We start from the raw sequence: 19,868 nt of genomic DNA, 5'->3' as shown, positions 1-19,868 counted from the left end.
TAGGGCAAGATATGGTATGATGGATGCTTCTATATAGCATGATTTGAAAAAAAAAATGTCAATGCCAACTTAGGGTCTAAAATTTAAAACGCATTTTTCTTAAATCTTTAAAAAGTTTCTTATCCCTTTGCTTCTTACTGCCTCAGCTGTGCATCTCAGAGTTCAAAACTACAGAATTTCCATACTGTGAGCCTCTGAACCTTCCACATTTCCTTAACGTCCTCTAAAAAATAGACTAAAATAGCATTTTCAAAACAAATTTCGGAAAATATTTTAGAAAAGTCCCCGACTTCCTAACAACGTCACCAAAGACTAAAACTGACTTCAGTTTTGAAGAAGTTTCGAGAGGGAACCCTCCATTAGCCATTAATTTTTGACATAAATTTAGAACATTCTTCGGGAGAGGACCCCCCCCCCCCCCTTTGAAAGAAGAATAAGGATGAAATTAGTTTATCTTTTTCCATAAATAAAGTTTTCAATTTTAAGTTCAATAATGTTCAAAGGTTAAAACATATTAGTGATGGCTTAATTAAAGGGTGGCTAGTAGAGCAACTGCCCTGTGCGGCAGAAACAATAGCTACGTCACTGCTTATGTGGCCTCAAAATCAAGTCAAAGTCTCATTTTCATTAATTATTTAGGAAAACAGAGCAAAAGTGTGATCTTTCAGGTGTCCTGGTAAGTGTAATTTACCAGGACACGATTTATTGAAGGGTTACTGTACTAGAAAGAAATAGCAAAGAAAAAAATGTAAAGTGCTTCATATTGTCATGAAATCATTTATTTTAGTTTTTTTTGATTGAAAATCTGTACTTGAAACAGGAGAGGACAGGACAAATAAAAACAGAAAAGAAAGTAATAAGCAAAACTTTAATAATGATTATGAAAAGATTATTCAATGTTATGAATCAGAAATGGATTTACAGTTCAAACATTTATGAATGTAATGATTTTAATAATCTTCGTCTTCATCAAAAGACAACAGACTAGAATTTTTCACTCTTTTTGTCTTCTCTTTTGCAGCATCTATTTTCTTACTTAGCTCTTCCTTCTTTTTCGAAGTAAAGTCTAACGAATTTTTTTCTTCGTTGTCCTTTTTAGTAGGTTTAGAGAATTTTATCTTCTTACCCCGCATCAGCTAGAAAACAGTTTATTTATACATTCACAAAACCATCAAGATTTCATTGTGCACATTATTTCATCTAGTGTAATAAATGCATAATGTCCCTAACAAAATATGAATACAGTAGATCTTCTTTTTCCGCGGGTTTATTTTACGCAGTTTTGATTATATGCGGTTTAAGATTTAACACCTTTATTTTATTTTACGCAGATGAGTTTCGGTTTTACGCGGATGCGGCAATGCAAACAGATAAAATTTTCCCTTTTTCAAAATCTAAACTCCTAAAGATTGCAGACTACACGTAATAAACTGCATTTTGGCTTGCTAATAATCGAGCTTGGGCCACTGGAGACATTGTATGCGATTGGTTCCAAAGCTCTTTCCAGAAGTAAAGTTATTAAACTCACACAGTTCAGAACTCACTGGAAGACGAGATTTTTGAACTGACAATGGAGGCCAAAACCAAGGAAGATACTGACATCGGTGACACACAACCAAAAACTTCCACATTGAAATTTTTGAGCCATTCCTAGACAATAGAAATGATCTTTCTGATTTGTTAGTGAAGGAAGATTCTATCATGGAAATGACGCAAATGGTCATGGATGCGTTAATGCTCGGCAAAGAATTACAGAGAAAAATTCTTAATGACTGCCAAAAGACTATCATTGCCAGCTCTGCTTTTTAACAGAGCACGAAATTAATTTATCTTTTCTTTATGCATGTTGCGCATAAAAGTCGATATAAGTACACATTCAACTTATTATACAATTAGTAATCACTAGAATGAAGTATTTTTTTAATCTATGTAACCAAACCCCTATTTTAACACTACTATTAGGTCTGAATTTATGCGGCATTTCCGTGGAACGTGACCCCTACGTAAAACGAGGGTCTACTGAACTTAACAAATGTAAATGAAGTATACTGATTTAAGTATATAAGTTATAGCGGAATGTAGGGCAAAGTGAGGTAAGTTACACATTTCAAAACAAACAAATTAGAAATTCACTTTGAAAATCAGAGTATGTGAGAACATTATACAGTCGAATTCACTTATAACGAGCCTTGATTTAACGAAAACCCAGATTTAACGAAGAAGTCGGAAATATTTGGTTGGTATAATGTTTATCATAACTTGCTTTTTACGAGCAAAACCACTTAAAACGAGCAATATTTTTGTGATTCATAGAACTTCCACTTACTTGTAGTTCAACTTATAATTTCCTGGAAAAATTAGTGTAACACTCCAAAGTCAACCCGTAAGTTAGTGATAAGTCAAAAATTCTGTTAACAAGTGATGACAGCAGTTTTCCTTTTTCTCAAATTTGTGAGTAGAGAAGCATTTGAAAATTATAGATTTGTTGAAGATTAATGTTAAAATTTCTGAGATGTTTCTGACAATATTACAATTCAGATTCCAACTAATGCAGATGAAAAAAAAAAAATGAAAGCGACCTCTATAGTAACAAATGTGAAGAGTTTGAAGTTGAAACACCCTGAACTTCAGGCAACTTTGGTAGCATTTATAGAGGAGCTTGTGAAAAGGGGGACTTCCCCCAGAAAAGTTTTGAAATTAAAGTCATAAAAACGCAAGTTTAGGCTCCCTTTGGTCTTGTGTGCAATTGGTGTACTCGGAGAAGAGCAATATTTAGAAATTGCCCAAGTGTAAACAGTTGGAATCAAGAACTGATGTAAATGAGAGAGCAAAATTTTGGAAATAATAGTTCTGTGTCGAGGAGAGGGATGTAATTTCGCAACCAGACCTGAATTTCTTTTAAAGCAAAACACATGTGTCAAATTTTGTTATCTTCTCATAACAGGGGTCTGTCCAGGATTTTTCACAGGGTCCGTTTTTTGTGAAAAATCACATAGTTTTGTGAAAAATGAATTAATTTTGTGAAAAGTCAAATAATTTTGCAAAAAAAAAAAAAATCTGTTAAAACGAAATTTTAGAATCTAGAGATGGCACAAACTGCATCATTTAAACGTAAAGTTGAGTGTTTTCCTCTTCTATGTTGAGAATATCATTCTGGAGTGTTTTTCTAGTGTTTAGGGGGGGGGGGGCATCACTCTCTCAAGTATCAATATTTGTCTACCATTCTACATTATGCTAAATTATACTAGAAATATTTCTGTACAGTATTTAAAATAATTGTAACCAAAAAAAAAAAAAAAATCAGCCAAGGGTTCAGCATTTAACTTTTTGTCCCAAGATACTCTTAAAAAGCACAGAATTTCGTTTAAACTTATAAATTCCATGATTTTAACAAAAATAAAAATAGATTTTTTTGTTTACCTCTTAACAAAGCGTACTAAACATCAAAAATTCGAAAACTCGGATTCCCATAGCAGATGCAAAAAGATTGGAATTCTCAAAGTGAAGACATCAAAAGTATAAAAACAGCTTGTAAAAGAATTATTTTTGATAAAATTATTTTTGAATTGCATTTTAGAGTCCTATGATAAACATATCATTAATATCTGTAGAGGCAATTGAAGCAAAAAAAAAAAAAAAAAAATTAAACCATCGATTCAGCATTTTAATTTTTGACTCATAAAAGAAAATAGAATTTTGATTTAAAAACTTGAAATGAGCGTTCTAACAAAAACAAAGAGACTTTTTATTTATTTGCAGCCTAATAAATCGAAGTTAGCTTGAAAAGAGAATAAAATATGATTCTCATATCAGATGTAAAAAGATTTCATTTTTCAAAATGCAGACATCTAAAAAACGGGAAGTAAAAAAATGTAACATGAAGGCTTTCACAGCCGGTGTCAATATAAAGGACGAAAAATTAACTTTAAATAAACTCTGGTAAGTAAAAGAGTTTAAGTTAATCATCCTTCTAGCATCGAAAAATCAAACTCATATATATATTTTTTTCTCTGCAAAATTATCAGATTTTGTATAAGCTGATCCCTCTAATTTGACTTTAAAAACGGTTCTAAAAATTATTGGTTTTATACAAGGAAATATGCGTTATTTTGTTTTCAGATTTGCTCTTTCAATAAACAATTTGTGAAAGATCCGTTCTTGTTTTTATCAGCATTTTGTGAAGGGTCCGATTTGGTTGATCGGGATTTTGTGAAAGGTCCGTTTTCGTTGATCGGATTTTTGTGAAGGGTCCGTTAAGGGACCCAAATATCCTTTGGCCAGACCCCTGCATAATATTTTTTTTTCTTTTTTTCTTAAGAAATTCCTACAATCACAAAATTTTGGAAGGGGTCATGGCCTTCTAGACCCGCCCATGGCTTCAATATACTTATTTAAATAAAAAAGAAAAGAAGGAAAACAAAAGGACAGAACATTCTACTGATTAACTTAAAACATTCTTCTTTTGAGAAAATCATGAATATAGAAAAGTAAAACTACCTGTGGCTTCTAGGTCTTTGAGTTCTTCTTCCGTAAGATCTCCAGGCTTCAAGACAACCACAACAGGTTTTTCATCTTCCCTTTCTTCCATATTTTCATCAAATGAAGGCATTTCTCTCTACATTAAAAAAAAGTTTCAGAATATTTTTAAGTTAGGAAACAATAAAGAGCAAAAATTTGTATAATTTTATTTAAATGCATTTGCTTAACTATCTGGAAAACAAAGATCCAGAGACAAAAATGTTGTGATGCTCCAGTTTCGCTCTGGATATGCTTCGGCTGTGGCGCTTTTACTATAGAGTGTCCCAAAAGGTTGTTTACGAACTTAACATGCTGGTCTGTCATATCATGATGAACAAGATTTACATAGGAACATGTGTTTGCAAGCACAATGCTGAGGCACTATATGCACACAAAGTCAGACACTAACCGATGCACAATATGTTGCATATCTACTACCTGGGTTCATACTCTATTTGGATGAAAAAATTCCATGACCTTTTCCAAGACTTTTTCATGACTTCAATGAAAATTTTCATGACCTCGTTACACGAAGACAATAGCACTATTTAATCTCAAACTTGGTAATATTTCGAAATGAGCATCAGCAAAATGTCTATATGAATGCCACAGCCTCATTGAAGCACTTACTCGTAATGGAAAAAATATAAGTGCACACTTAAAAACTATTCTTATTTGTCTTCAACATATAAATTTTCGTAAAGTAAAAATGCAGTGAAACAAATATGATGATGCTTAAATGTTTTTTTTAAAAACAGGCAGAATGATATTGAATGGGACAAAGGTCGAATGAGTCATCACTAAGTTTCAATAAATTTGCTTCAAAAGTTACCTTTTAGTGTCAACAGTGCCTTTAATCATCCATGTAACTTGACAGTATTTTTGGTTCTTTAAAGTAAAGCCACATAGTTTAGTTCTTTATGTTTCTAAACCAGATCTTTTTTGAAAAAAACATTCAGTAATGAATCAATCTTCTGCTTCAAAAGTATATTTGTTTTGCTTACAAATTTTCATATTTTCAAATGCATATAAATTAATAGGTTCAGAAATTCCAGAACACTTTTAATTCCCGACATTGAACACAGTAGTGGGTCGCAGGGATTAGTTTTGCGTGCCGTATGATGGGCCCTACTGTTTTAGAGCATTAGAATTCCTCTTTTTCTGTATTCTATCGCCTGACTTATAGATCTTTATTTTCTAAAACATTCAACAAATTAAGATAAACTTTGATAAATTTAATAATAAAGTCCTTACGAGTGATGGAATCGAACTTGCATGCAATTGAATTGTTTTTTTTTTTTTTTGTGTGGGCATGGCGAAACTAAGAACGTGAAATTTTGCTACTACAGAATATGAAACATAAGAAGTGTTGAAAATAACAAAAAATTCAAAATAAGTGATGTCCAGGTAGTAAAATCACATTGCAAAACATGGCAAGCGGCTGCGACAGAAGTGGATGCAATGAGATTTAAAAATTCAGATTTGATTTTTGTATTGTTCAATTTTCCACTTTTAATAGCTTTTATGTGCTAGACTATTAAATCACTCAAGATTTCTAATGCTCCTTTAGCTATTATTCCTTTCTCTTTGTCCAAGACATTTTTCCATGACTTGAAATAAATTTCCATGACTTTCAATGAAAATTTCAATTTTCCATGACTTTTCCAGGTCTGAAATTCTGTTATTTTTTTTCCATGACTTTCCAGGATTTCCATGACCCGTACCAGCTCTGCACTACACATAGACGGTTTTACATAACATTTGTTTTTAAGGAAAGCTTAAAGCAGGTTCTAAAATTTGCGTCCCGCCAGCTCTCATAATCACGTTGAAATCAGGGCTAGAAAAATCTTTCAAATTTTACATGCCCTGCTGGGCATGTTTGTCTAAAAGATATGTATGCAACAATTTTTACATGCCCAGTTTTTCTTATTGTATATCAATAAAAGCATTTGAATTTGTCGTACAGCATTAATCAGATGAATTATTTTTATATAAATCATTAAAAAAAATGGTTTGAATAAATAGTACATAATAAGCCGTCATTAAATTTAACAAAATTTAAATTATATAATGGGAAGGATCCCTTCCACGCAAACCGGAATGAAATAAATTTTGAGCTCCAAGTAAGAATACGGTAATTTTTCAATAAAATACGAAATAATAAAATTTTATGAAAAAATATTTGATCAAAAAATTACATGCCTGGCTGGGCATGTAAGAGGTAAAGATTCATGCCCGACCAGAATTTTTACATGCCCAGGGCATGTCGGACAGTATAATTTTTGAGCCCTGGTTGCAATGGCAATGCAGGGATCAGTGAAATCTTGTCAGAATGGATTGTTATTACGACGGTCGGTACTTTGTCGCTGCGTATGACAGCAAAAAGCAGAAAATTTCAACAACAGCCATAAACACTTCCTTGAAAACTAAAATGTTATGTAAAATTGTCTTTGTGTAATTAAATGTGCGACATGTTGTGCACCCGTTAGTGTCTGACTTTGTGTGCATGTAGTGGGCTCGCATTGTGTTTGTGAACATATGTTGCTATTTAAATCTTGTTCATCATGATATGACAGACCAGCATGTTTAAGTTCGTAAACGACCTTTTGGGAGACCCTGTATATTTAGATGTGCTTTTGTGTTTTAGATTATAATTTGCATTTTTTATCATAAAAAAGAACATTAAATAAATAAAAATATAGTGGATTTAAACAAAAATGTTTGGTTTTCAGTCTTTTTCATTTGACAAAACATTCTGCTAAAAATATTTAGTTTCTTAAATTATATGAACATTCATTATATTCTTTTACAATAATCAAGGCATTTAATATCAAAATCATCCTAATCCATGAATTTTCAAATGTGTTTCATTCTTTTTGCAATTTGATACAGTAAAACCTCTCAGAGCAGCCATCTCTCCCTGTAGTGAAAATTTGGTCGCACAGAGAAGGTGGCCGCTCAAAAAGGATTCTGATTATTGAACTCAAACTATGATACTACTGACATAATTCAACTCTTTGAAATGATTTCTTAAGAAAATAATGAAAATGTGAAATGCTTTATGCTATGATTTTTACTCATAAAGGAAAAATGATTCAATTCATTTTTGTTTACAAATTTTCAGTTTTCAGAATCCCCTTTTTTTTCTCCAAGTTGTTTTTGACTTGTAAAAGCAAATCCCAAATTGAGTTATCAACTTTGGCTTCTGAATTAGTAATGATATCATCAATTTCCTCTAAAGTTTGATTTGCTGTGTTTAAAACTTCAGTTTTTGTATATTAGAGTAATACAGTTGGATCCTGATTTAAAGAATTTATTAGGACTGCAATTTTTATGCGTTAAATCGGGGTTATTTGTAATATCGGGGTGCTAAAAAATTTGCACTTAACTTATCTAAAAGCCTTAACAAGCAACTGCACAAACATACCCATAATGAGAAAGTGTACATTTTTATTCAGCATTCTGCTGACATATTACACACTAGTTAATTTGAAATTTTAAAGTACTGAGTAATACACGTTTGAAAATTTCCTTAACATTTAACTCGAAATAGTTCTCTTTCGACTTTATGGAGAGAAGAAAATACTGTGTCATTTACAGCCTGCTGCATGAGATATGTTTTTAGTTTCCATTCCATGTAAAGCATTTGAAAAAGCAAATTTTAATGGGAGTTTAATTATCGCTTTTTGCATTGGAATCGCTATTCTTTGATTGCCCCCACCCATCAAAAATTGCCAACTCAAAGAAAAGTCTTTTTCTGCTTCACACAAGATCAATTAATCATTTGCATATTAATGTATTGTATCATAGATTAATATGTAATGCAAATAATATAATATATTCCTTACTTCCTTTATATTTATAAAATTATTAGAAATGTAAGTTTTAATATAGATTAAAAATGCCTAATTGAAAGTTAAAAGTTGGTCAGAAAAAAGCAAAATGCCTTACGGATGTCATCTTATGATTTTTTCACTAATTGTACTCTTCATCTTAAAATTTTACCTAGTGACCTTAAACCTGATGCAAGACTCAAATTTTTAACAACCACAGTTTGGTTTTTAGGGAAGAAGGGGACTGATGTGGACAAATTTTGCATTTTTGGAAAATATATACTAAATAACTGTTTTTAGTACACCTGCTATCTTTTTTTACAATAATTTGCACTTGTCCACGCTAGCCCCCTTTTCCCCTAATCAGGATTAACTGGGCTAGTATAATTGATTAAAAAAGCTAAGTTTATGCAGATTTAATTGCGCAATACTTAATATTTGTTAGCAAAAAGTGACAGCATTGTTTTTTCCAACGTTTTTAAAACACTGTTCGTCCAATTTTACACTTAAAAGTTATAAAACACAATATTCAATGGAATTTCGAAAAATAACTCTACTTCAAACAATTTTCAAAGACTGAAAATATGCAATCATAATGCCCAAACAAAAAAACTTTTACATAAAACAAATACCTTTGTTTCAACGGTAGCTGGTTCTTGATATCCAATAGCATCTTTCATCTTTTTAATAAAATCCGGTTCCGGAGGTTTAGTAAATGATATATTTCGTTTAGACATTTTACGAGAGGTATTGAAAAATCGAATAAAAAATTACTAGAATATATTACAAAAAAAAATATTTCTTTTCTTTTTCAGCTAAAACTGAACGTGAAAAGAATAAGTCAAACAATAAAACTTAAACACATTTTGTCTAAAAAAAATGAAAGATCAGTTTTCAAAACTGCCTTAGTTCTGTTTGAATTAATTCGATAAACAAACTATAAAATAATAAATTATTCGAAAATATCAAGCAAAAAGCGATACAACACAAACCATGACGGCAATTTGTTTTGCCTGGCCTGCGTTTCACTATATTACATTTGGCGCTGTGGCGCAATTCAGAAGAGAGAAATCGAAACAGAGAGTCTCTACTTTTCAAAATGAGTCCCAGTAAAGAAAAACACGTTGAGAACCGGACGTTGAAAAACGAAGGTTGTGACGTAAAAAAATTGAAAAATTGTAGCAGTTATTAAAAGGAACAAAAGCAAGGCACATCAGGTCGTATATTCAACAATCAGTTTTCATTCACGAACTATCACTCACTTTAGAGCCACTATATAGACAGGCCGACGCATCAGCTTAAGTTTAGCCATTTTGGATCGGATTTTTCATTGTTGCACTGTTAGGCTGCGTTCGGAAACGATCCACCGGTTACACCGCGTGGTTAGTCCGGTGTGGTTATGACGTATTTGGAATTTCTCTAGGAATTCCGATAGAACAGCTGTGTTTCCGAACGCTCGTGGTTAAACCGCGGTAGTTCTAGTTCAGCAGCAAACGACACTCCAATCAACGCGTAACTTTCATAATAGGCAAGTCACGTGTGTTACGATCAAAACATGAAACACGACCGGATTGGCCAACACAGACTTTGTGACGTTTGTGATCTCGCTAACCGCTTCCAGACAGCGGTACCACAGGTTGCTACCAAGTCGACCGCCAGAAAACAACCGCAGTGTTTCCGAACGCGGTTAAGTGACGTCAGCGGTTCCACCGCAAGCGTTTCCGAACGTTTGCGGTGGTTGCACCGAGGCGACCGATCCGCGTTTCCGAATGCACCCTTAGGGTTACTACAGCAAACTTTCGGATTTCGCCAAATTTGCCGAAGATAATATTTTATTTAATAAACAATTCACGTGCTGCTAATAATTGCTCACAGTGAACAATCATCAAACGTGATAATTCGACAGAAAGACAACCACTGAATCACGCGCTCCGATCCAAAATGGGTAATCTTAAGCTGATGCGTCGGCTCGTATATATAGGGGCCTTTAACTCACTCTATTTAAAGAGAACTGCGTCATCAACGCCACTTCGTCTTCGTTTTTACTTATGAGAGCAACGACAATCTTTCGAAATTTTTTTATTTGTTAACCGACGAGGGACGCGATGGGGGAGAGGGGGGTTGCTTCACATTTTTAATCGTCGAAAATTGCCTAAACATTAAAAATTTTAATTAAAAAAAACCCATCTGAATCCTAATTTTAAATAGCTTAAAACTGCTATTTTTAGACTCCAGTTTCGACAGTTTTCCAGGGAAAAACCCCAAAACACGCTCCCTCCTACCCATTTCTTCAAAGCATTAACCTAACTTTTACGTTAATTAGACTCCAGTTTCCCAGTTTCTTTTTCTGAGAATTAAAACTCCTCACTCAAACATTGGTCAGTACAGGATGTATAAAATTGCGTTTTCAAGACTACAACTCAGAAAAATTCTAGGTATAAACCCCGAATCTTCCTCTAAAGTCACCAAAGGAAGTCTAAAATTTAGTTTTTAGAACTTATCAGTTTAAAAAAAAATCCCGAAAGAATGTCCGAACCCCTTCTTTCTTCAGTCACCCAAGATAGCCTGAATTAGCGTTTTCAATGCTTCAACTTTACAAACTTTTCGGAAGAAAACCTCATAACCCCTAGTCCAATAGGTTTACTTTAAAAGCAGTTCAACTCCGCAAGCAAGGGCAGCGTCGCGGATTCCCGACTCTAAGAATTTTGAACCTTAGACTCCTGACTCCTTTACCCAAAGTCAGCCTTACTCCGCCGAATCCGCAGCCCTGCCTCCGAGGTCTCTTCCCCTGAAGTCATACAAAGATAGCCTAGAATTAAGTCTTCAGCTTCCGAAATTTTCTTGCCCACATACTTATAACAATTCCAATCGCCGCCCAGAGTCTACCTTAACTAATGCGGGGCCCAATTAGAGAATTCTGGCGGGGCCCTTTGCAGAATAAATTGCATTTAATTTGAAGAATGAGAGCGCATTTTAAAAATGTTACGCAAGTTTATCACTGAGAAATTCTGGGTTCGCAATTTAGTGCTCTGACAGAAAAGTTATATACCAAAAACTACAAGACCTAAAAATGAAATTTAAGGTTGTGTTTGGTGACGTCAGCAATCGGACAGAGGTGGGAGGCAGGCCACCTTTACAAATTCTTTGTAATTGAAATGAAAATGGTTTAAATTGAATTCTTAAAAACCCAGTTTTAGGCTGGAGAAGAAGTTTGAAGAAAGAGAGGTTCTAAGTCCTATCCCGAAAGAATTTGGAGAACTGAAGCCAAAATTTCAAATTTAGGCAATTTACGGTAAAATTAAACGAAAGGGAACAGAGATTCTTGACTATTTTATTTTAAACTGTAAGATATTTTGATGAAGGCAGTAGAAAGAGGAGATGACAGCCTCTAGAAGTTTTGTTTTTCGAAACAGATTTCGAATTCAGTCTATTTTTAGGAAAAAAGAGAGAAGCTGTCCCGTGGAATTTTTTAAATCCTAAATTTTTAGCTTTCAGTTTGTGATTTTAAGGAAAGGAGTAAAAGGTTCGGGGCCGCTGTCCTGGAAATTTATCGAAGTCAGACTTCAAGAAAAAAAAAAAAAAGCAACTTTGGAGGTAGTAGGGGAGAGAAGAACCTCCCACTTTAGGAAAATACTTTTCTTCAAGGTTACAAAACGAAAACCACGATTTGTCACACTGTTACAACTTTGGAACCAATTGTTCAGAAATTGGTTTCTGGGAAGCTTAGCCCAACATTAGCTTTTAAACAGACTTAGCCCAACATTAATATCAAGTAATAATAACAAAGTTCTCAGTTAGTAATTTTGTTTCCATTTCTATGTTTTTTTTCTTTTTTGAAGGGGAATAAAACATTTTTTTACATATATAATCAAAAGTAATAATATTTTACTGTTATATTGATGTACAGTTCTTTTAGTAGGAAATTTTTCATTCAGTAAAATAACCTTCAAAATCAGAAAATAGGCAACCATAGGCGGATTTAGGACTTAGTTCTTGGGAGGGCATGATTTTTTTTTAAAGCAACATTTTTATTGTCCCCCACTCCCATGTTTTTGTCTGTTTCCTGTGATGCATAAGTTCATTCTTTCCTTTTTTGTGTCGTTTTCATTAATGTGTGTTTTCATGCTGTCCTTTTTGAATTGACCTTAAGAGAGGGAGCTGGTATCAAGAGACTGACGCAGAGCTCCCTTTTACGTGGGAAATAGAGTATCTCCAATTTTAGGGGGCCGGGGGTTTCTCACTTGGAGGAAATGTTGTAAAATGGATATAAAATTCTGCAAGTTAAAGCCTTATAGAGGTTAATTGGACAGACATAGAAACTGATAACTAGATTATGCAGTTGTACAGTATTGTTCAAACTTTGTAAGAAACAGCCATTTTAAGTTTGAAAGAAAAAATAAATATAGACTTCTCATTATAACAACAATTTTTTTAATTATAAGTAGAGTGCAGAAAACGAAAAGGAATAGAGGTAGTGTATCATTTTTCCCCCTGGCTAAACAGATTAACAATATGCAGTAGAAGTAATTGGAGCCCACTTTGCTTAGGATTTTCAAAGACTTATCTAATTATTTTCAAGGACTCTAGAATAAGTAAAATTATTTAACACACTTCATTTGTACTTTCCAATCTCTGATATTTTAGTACTTGATTGTAAATTTTCACAGTCCTGTTCTAACTTTGTGAGAAATAGTTATTTTAAGTTTAAAAGAAAAAAGAAACCGTAGATTTCTCATGACAACAACTTTTCTTCAGTTGCAAGTGGGGCAGAAAACGAAGTGGGGGCGGGGTGAGTCCCCCCCCCCTTTGATTTAGGTTCTAATTTGTTAAAATAATCGTCAATTATTATAAGTGTTGCAGCTTAATGTAAAGCTCGTGTAGCCTATATTTTCATTCATATACTTGCCCAAATGGTTTTCAGTCCAAAATAGTGAATTTAGACACATTTTTAGCATTCCAGTGACAACTGTACTATTTGTATTTTATGTTCTTTTTTTTTTTTTCCTTTTCTTTTCTCCCATCAGAAAAGGACATTCGCTTTTCTCTCCATTTTTATTGAACTATTCAAAAAAGAAAAAGTCATGATTTTTTTGTTTTAAGATTTTGAAAGATATGTTGTTACTATATAAAGTCCTCCCAAAACTGTGGGGGCATTACCCCCTATAAATCCACCCATACCCTTCTGAACTATTTAAAAAAGAAAAAAAAAATTAAATTTTTGAAAGATGTGTTGTTACTACATAAAGTCCTCCCAAAACTAGGGGGCATTGCCCCCCTCCGCCCCCCCCCATAAATCCGCCCATGTAGGCAACTAGTAGCTGCAGATACGACCTTGATGAAAATAGTGAGTCGTTATCCCACATCTAACTTTTTTCTAAAAGGATGAAAAAAAAAGGTGGGGGGTTTGGGTTTTAATTGAAGGTTTTAACCCGCAACCGATTGTGGGATAGCACTGTTTACGCTGTTTTTATAAGTAGCTGTTAACAATTTGTTTTCTATGGAATTATTTTAAAGATACTTTAAGCATCAATTATGCTTGTTATTTGATGGGTGAAGGTTCTTCAACATTGCACAATAATAAGAGTACTGGTGATATTTGGAGCAAGTTGTATTCAAGATAATTTATTTCACACAAGTATTTTTGGAAATATATCTGCTAACCATAACTCCTGGGGCTTTTGGTGAATTTGAAATTAGCTACAAGCTTTAGGAGCCTCCTTTACCCCATTGATTGAACTAAAAGTAGTCTACACACACACTCCCAGAAGTATCAGTTAAATAAAAAGTTTGAACTTTTTTTTTTTTTTTTTTTTTTGCATACATTTTTTTTTTTTTTTTGTTTATCTAATGGGGAAAAAATCTTTTGGAGCGGGGCTCCTACTAGCAAGGGGCCCTATTGGACCCTTTTGCTCTCATAGGCCTAAGGACGGCTATATCGCCGCCACTGCATCAGAGTCGAGTAGACCACAAAACGAATTATTACTTTAGAGCCAACAGTCATACCATATTGATGCTGCTCCCTAGCAAATATCCTCACAAGTTTTTGAGCATCAGTTGAACCTCGGTCTAGCATGCAGAAAGAATAATATGTTTTCAAGCAAGTCGAGTAAATTTTGAGCAGAACGTTTTGAAGCTTATTGTGAATAAATAATACTTAGTTAAGAAAGAATAAATGTACAAAAACTAGAGAATCGCCCGTCAGGGTATGACAGGTGGAATTTGCTTCTACATTTGAACGAATCCATTGCCTGTTTGGTGATATTTTCATAGTTGAAATTGTAACATTAACTCCAGTGAAGGAACTTTAAACTCCAGAACTCCAGTAAATAGCGTTCATTGCTAACTATTTTTTTTTTGTTTCTTCATTCTCCTGAAATGACAGTCTTACCAGTAAAACAGTTAAGTTACCGGATCCAGTTCAGCCTTGTCACAATCAAGCCTTTCCCTGCATGTTAAACATTACCAACACACATTATCGAATTATCATGCCGTGGCACGAGTTTCACTATTGAAACTCGCGGATTACTCGATCATCTGCTATTATTTATATGAGGATTAGCAGAAATTTTATCCTTTTTTAAGAATTATTTGTATGAACTAAAATGTTATGAAATTTTTTTGAACGTAAAAAATAAATCCAAACATGGCAGCGGGGCAAGTTTATGCGTTGACGTCTGAGCACCTTTACGCACATTCTTCCTGTTTCTTACTTCTAAACATGCCCTGACGCTTTTTTTGCTCCAAACTGTCTCAAAACATTTTGGTATTTTCAGGCTATTTAGTTTCGAAAATCACCATTTAATTTTTAATTGAGTTACAAATTTGTATCTTATAGCTTACAATCATGTAGTACTGTCTTGATGCCCGTTCAGCTTTTACTTTATTCACTATTCAGTCTGTAATAAATTTGCTTTATTTTAACGATGATAAGACATTATGTTCAAAACACTAACAGAACTAGGATAGGTGTCAAAATAAATACACGTAAACTTGCCCCGTATTCGGGTCAAGTTTACGCAACGCAACCGACTTGGACTCAAAAATAATTTTTTTACGGGTAAAAACAAACCAAATAACAACTAAATAAACCAATTTTGACTCCATTAACTGCTTCATAAAACTGCAATGTTTAAAAATCCGCGTAAACATGCCCCGGTCCACCCTACGATCTTCCGGCGTTGTACTACTATAGGCGGGGGGACTCTAGGCAGAACAACATTCCAGAATATTATTTTAATTATTGCATTTTTATTTGGTTAAAGCCCAGAATTTTTGAAAAAAGATTAATGGTTATCTGTTCAACTCTGAATTCTTACTAAAATGGATTTTTTTTTTTAATCTCTTTTTAAGGCATTGAGATAAATAACGTAATTTCAAATCCATGTATTAAATTTCTTTGGTATTCGGCATAATTTTTTAATGCAACAAGTGTTGAAGTAATGTTAATGTCTAGTAATTTTGCACAATTATGCTGTACAAGGGATGCGACATAAATATTTTCAAAACATGAATGTTTTTGCGATCAATATTTTTCGATTTTAAAATTTCGTATTTGAATAGAAAATATCAAAGAAGAAAAACCTATGACGATTATGTTTATGAAAATAATTATGATAAAAGCCCCATGGATCAATTATTACGACATCCATCCCATAGGACAATTTTCTAGTGGACTTTCAATTTTCAATGGAGAAAAGTTGGCACTCACCTTTTTCCCAGCACTAAACGTAATCTTAAATACTGCACAATATTACAGTCAGTGTTGCCAGATGGTCAAATCCAGATTTCTCCAATTCCCTTCCCACTTTTCCCCAAAAAGCGATGTTTTCTAACAAAATTTCCCAAATTCAAAAATTATTTTTCCACTAATATTTTTATAAAATGAATGGACGTCCTCTGATAATTTTTGTCTCTTGAAAATTTTTTTCCCCCCTAATAGCCAAATTTTCTTATAAAACTCCCCAACTTTTTTTTTCTTCCCATTTTCGCTTTTTTTTTTCTTTTGTCTTTATCTTTTTTCATCTTTACTAATAATAAAGCTGAAAGTCTCTCTCTCTCTGTCAGCATCTCTGTGACGCGCATAGCACCTAGACCGTTCGACTGATTTTCATGAAATTTGCCAAAGAATCAGTTTGTAGCATGGTGCACCTTTAAGTGATTTTTCGAAAATTCGATTTTGTTCTTTTTCTATTCCAATTTTAAGAACATTTTCCGAGCAAAACTATCATAAGATGGACGACTAAATTATCAAGCTATCATAATGTGGAACCGTAACGTGGGCAAGCAAATTGGCTAGAAATTCATCATGCATTATTTGTAAATATACAGGGGAACCGAAATACCTTTTAATTTTCTACTAAGGGCAAAGCCCTGCGGGTGCCACTAGTCATAAATACAAGCGCCTGACTGAGAGATAAGAAATAGCCAAATATTTTTTTTTCTTCTCGCATTTACTACTCTGCTTCTGTATGTGCATTTAAACTATGATTTTTGTATATATTTATATCCAAGAACATTCTTCATCACACTTATTTTTGCCTGTTTCATGTATCAACTAGTAACTCACGCAAAACTATTAATGCAAATTCCGTAGCATAATACGAAAGGCGAATTCCATAAAGTTGAGAAGCTAAACCAACGCTGTTTGATACAAACAATGTAACTACCAGATGTCAAGACGCAAATTTAATTACATTTTTTTTCCCCCAAGAAAAAATTTTTTTTCCCAAAGAATTCCCCTCAAAACCCATTTCCCCAAAATTTTCCCAGAGAGCACTAGATTTCCCCAAAATGGGGAAATTTCCCTCAATCTGGCAACACTGATACACTCTACAGTACACAGTACCCTACTTTTATACTATCAGGTGTGCCCATCCTCCATAAAAGCAAGGGTTCACCCCCTTAAATACCAGCCCTTCCCTCCCCCCAAAAAAAGAGAAAAATATCCCTTAAAAAATCTCCTAAAAATTTCAATGGAGCGCAGTCTGCGCCCCTGACAACCCTTAATGTGCACAGCGTATACTATTCTATTACTTTTATTTAGAACTTTACATTTTAGCAGACACCTTAATAAAAATTTCATACATCGAAAATTCCATCCTTGATTTCCTCATACAGTGATGCAGCAAGGGTGCCCATATAGGGGGGCAAGGAGGGCTTGAGCCCCCCCCCCCCTTTGAAATCAGAACTTCCTTGTTTTTTAGTACTTTTTTCTTAGCAAAAACTTAAAAACATTTCTTCTCCAGCCATTAATGAATAAGTTATTACAATTGTCAAATTTTAATGACACTCTAATCTGTCCAAAAATCAGTTTCTATGGGGAAAATATCCCGCTAAACCATGGTTGAAATATCTGAGGCCCCCCTAACAATTTTACATATGGGCGCCCATGTGATACAGCTGTGGGTAAAAAGTGGAATTCCCTGCTCAATAAAAGTAATAAAATCCACAATTCATTGCTTCGGTCTGTAGGAGTGGCTTGTTTGTCTTCGTGTAATAACTGGACATGACTATTTGCAAAAACTTCTGCATAGAATTGGAGTAAAGGATTTGCCCTGTTGTCCTTTATGTCACTAGGGTGAGATGGACGGTAATCATCTCAGGAACTGCCCCATTATTTTAAAGTTTTTAACGGCAAATTCCTCCCCCCCCCCAAAAAAAAAATCTAAGCTCTCTTTTCTTTTTTTTTAATCTCGTTTTTTAAATTTTTTTTTAAAAACATTATTTTTTTATTTTTTAACTTTCTTTTATTCATTTATTTATTTTTCATAATTATTAAAATTATTATTATTTTATTACAAAAATTCTGTGTTATGCGAATGACACACACACAGATTAAATAAATAAATAAAATAAAATATAAACAGAGTAAAATAAAATAAAATAAATAATTTAAATTAAAAATAAATCGGTAAATAAATTTAAAAAATATCCCCCCAAAAAAACTTTGATGGCGCAACTTGCACCAAAATCCCCCCCCCCCCCCGCTGTGGCACCAGGGGCGGATCCAGAATTTTTTGAAAGGGGGCCAAGTTTCAGTGGTCAGTCTGTTATACCGTTTAAAAAAATCAGCTAAAGGGGATGACCATCTCCCCAAGGGTGTGGGCATACCCCCTCATATGCTACGACAACCCACCCACCACCAAATGAGATCAAAATCCTTTCAAATCACCCTCTCCCCTAAAATTTTTCACTGGTGTTACCTGTGCCATGGATCATATTGCCCCACATTTTCATTAAAATGATCTTTCATTGGGCAGGCAGGCTGGTCACATTACTGTATAAAATAGTTGGATAGATTTACATAAACATTTTATAGAACACACAACGTGTGGTTTGAAATAGAATAGTGCTGAGGAAAAACATTAAGTTAATTTGAGGTTATTGTTCTTTTGAATATGAACAAAAACCTCATAATAGCAGTAGCCCAGTAAACAAACTCAGTCATATCCTTTGGATTATGACGTACTGGGAAGAAAAACCCTACAGAATGAAGCAAAAAAAAAAGGTTAACATTCAATTCCATATAACTATGCATTAGTGTTTCATATCTAAAAATTTGAAGTTTGAATAATAATAATAATAAAATTCTTGTCACTGGGGGGTCAGCCGACCCTTTGACCCTCCCCTGAATCCGCCCTTGTGTGGCACCCCTGTTATACATAATTGAATAATGAGCTTGCCAAAATGATGCATCAGGAGTGTGTCATCTGTTGCTGAATTATTCAAGTACTTTGAAAGAAATAATTTTCAGGTCGCATTTTCAGAAACCTACTAGGCTCTCCAAAATAACTCTTATGACGCCTGTCACTACTGAAGAATCAGAGATAAAGTAGTCTCTAAAGCTTAAAATCATATTTATGAAACACTTTGGGCCAGGATAAGCTTAGGGCATTGGAAACTTGTTTAATTCACAGAGATATAATTTTATACCAGAGGCCCAAGCCCGGATTACCCAATAGGCCAACCTAGGCCCTGGCCTTGGGGCGCAAGCCAAAAAGGGCGCATATCCAGGAGGAGGAAAAAATGAACAGCTCATTAGAAAAATAAAAGGAAAGTGGCATGCTAGTATTTGGATAGTAAAAATACAGCTAGAACTGATTGGGACCTTACCACTGAGCAGAAAAAAGCAATTAGAGGAGAGGGGGCGTAATGCTTGAGTCTAGGTACTGTTTCTGGTCAAAACAGATAATTTTCTAGGGGCGCCGACTCCGAGGGCGCTGCGATGCTCCAGCAACCCCCCCCCCCCCCCAATATTTGCGGGGGTGTCGGGCACCCCCACTATCAGCAGAAGACTGATGAAAACCTTTTTGTATGGCCTCTTTTTCTACAAGCAGAAAAAAGAGGCCATACAAAAAGGGACGAATTTTTAAATATTTAGCTAAGCTTAACAAAAAGAACAAATTATACTGTTGTGTTTTTGTTCCTAAACTATTTGTGTTTTGATTCTCACTAAAATTTTCTCTGCCTTAATTTAATTCATTCTATTTTACTTTATTTTATTTTCATTTATTTATT

General features: G+C 34.0%; 1 protein-coding gene across 1 annotated transcript; it reads right to left on the bottom strand.

Moving 5' to 3' along the window:
* Positions 1-861: 861 nt before the first annotated feature.
* LOC129226497 (uncharacterized protein KIAA1143 homolog) lies at positions 862-9,373 on the bottom strand. Its single transcript, XM_054861108.1, has 3 exons — positions 8,984-9,373; positions 4,505-4,615; positions 862-1,136 (listed from the first exon to the last, which is right to left on the bottom strand). The coding sequence occupies exons 1-3, from the start codon at positions 9,086-9,088 to the stop codon at positions 951-953; spliced, it is 402 nt and encodes a 133-aa protein (XP_054717083.1). The 5' UTR covers positions 9,089-9,373; the 3' UTR covers positions 862-950.
* Positions 9,374-19,868: the final 10,495 nt, after the last annotated feature.

This window comes from Uloborus diversus, chromosome 7, assembly GCF_026930045.1.
Source record: "Uloborus diversus isolate 005 chromosome 7, Udiv.v.3.1, whole genome shotgun sequence".
Lineage (NCBI taxonomy): Eukaryota > Metazoa > Arthropoda > Arachnida > Araneae > Uloboridae > Uloborus > Uloborus diversus.
The sequence above is the reverse complement of the archived record's forward strand: the minus strand, read 5'-3'. Positions and strand labels throughout refer to the sequence as shown.

Coding starts and splice junctions, on each gene's coding strand:
- LOC129226497 (XM_054861108.1), bottom strand. CDS start 9,088: ATGTCTAAACGAAATATATCATTTACTAAACCTCCGGAACCGGATTTT. Junction 4,616..8,983: donor CAGCTACCGTTGAAACAAAG/GTATTTGTTTTA, acceptor TTTTTAATGTAG/AGAGAAATGCCTTCATTTGA. Junction 1,137..4,504: donor AAGAACTCAAAGACCTAGAA/GCCACAGGTAGT, acceptor ACTGTTTTCTAG/CTGATGCGGGGTAAGAAGAT.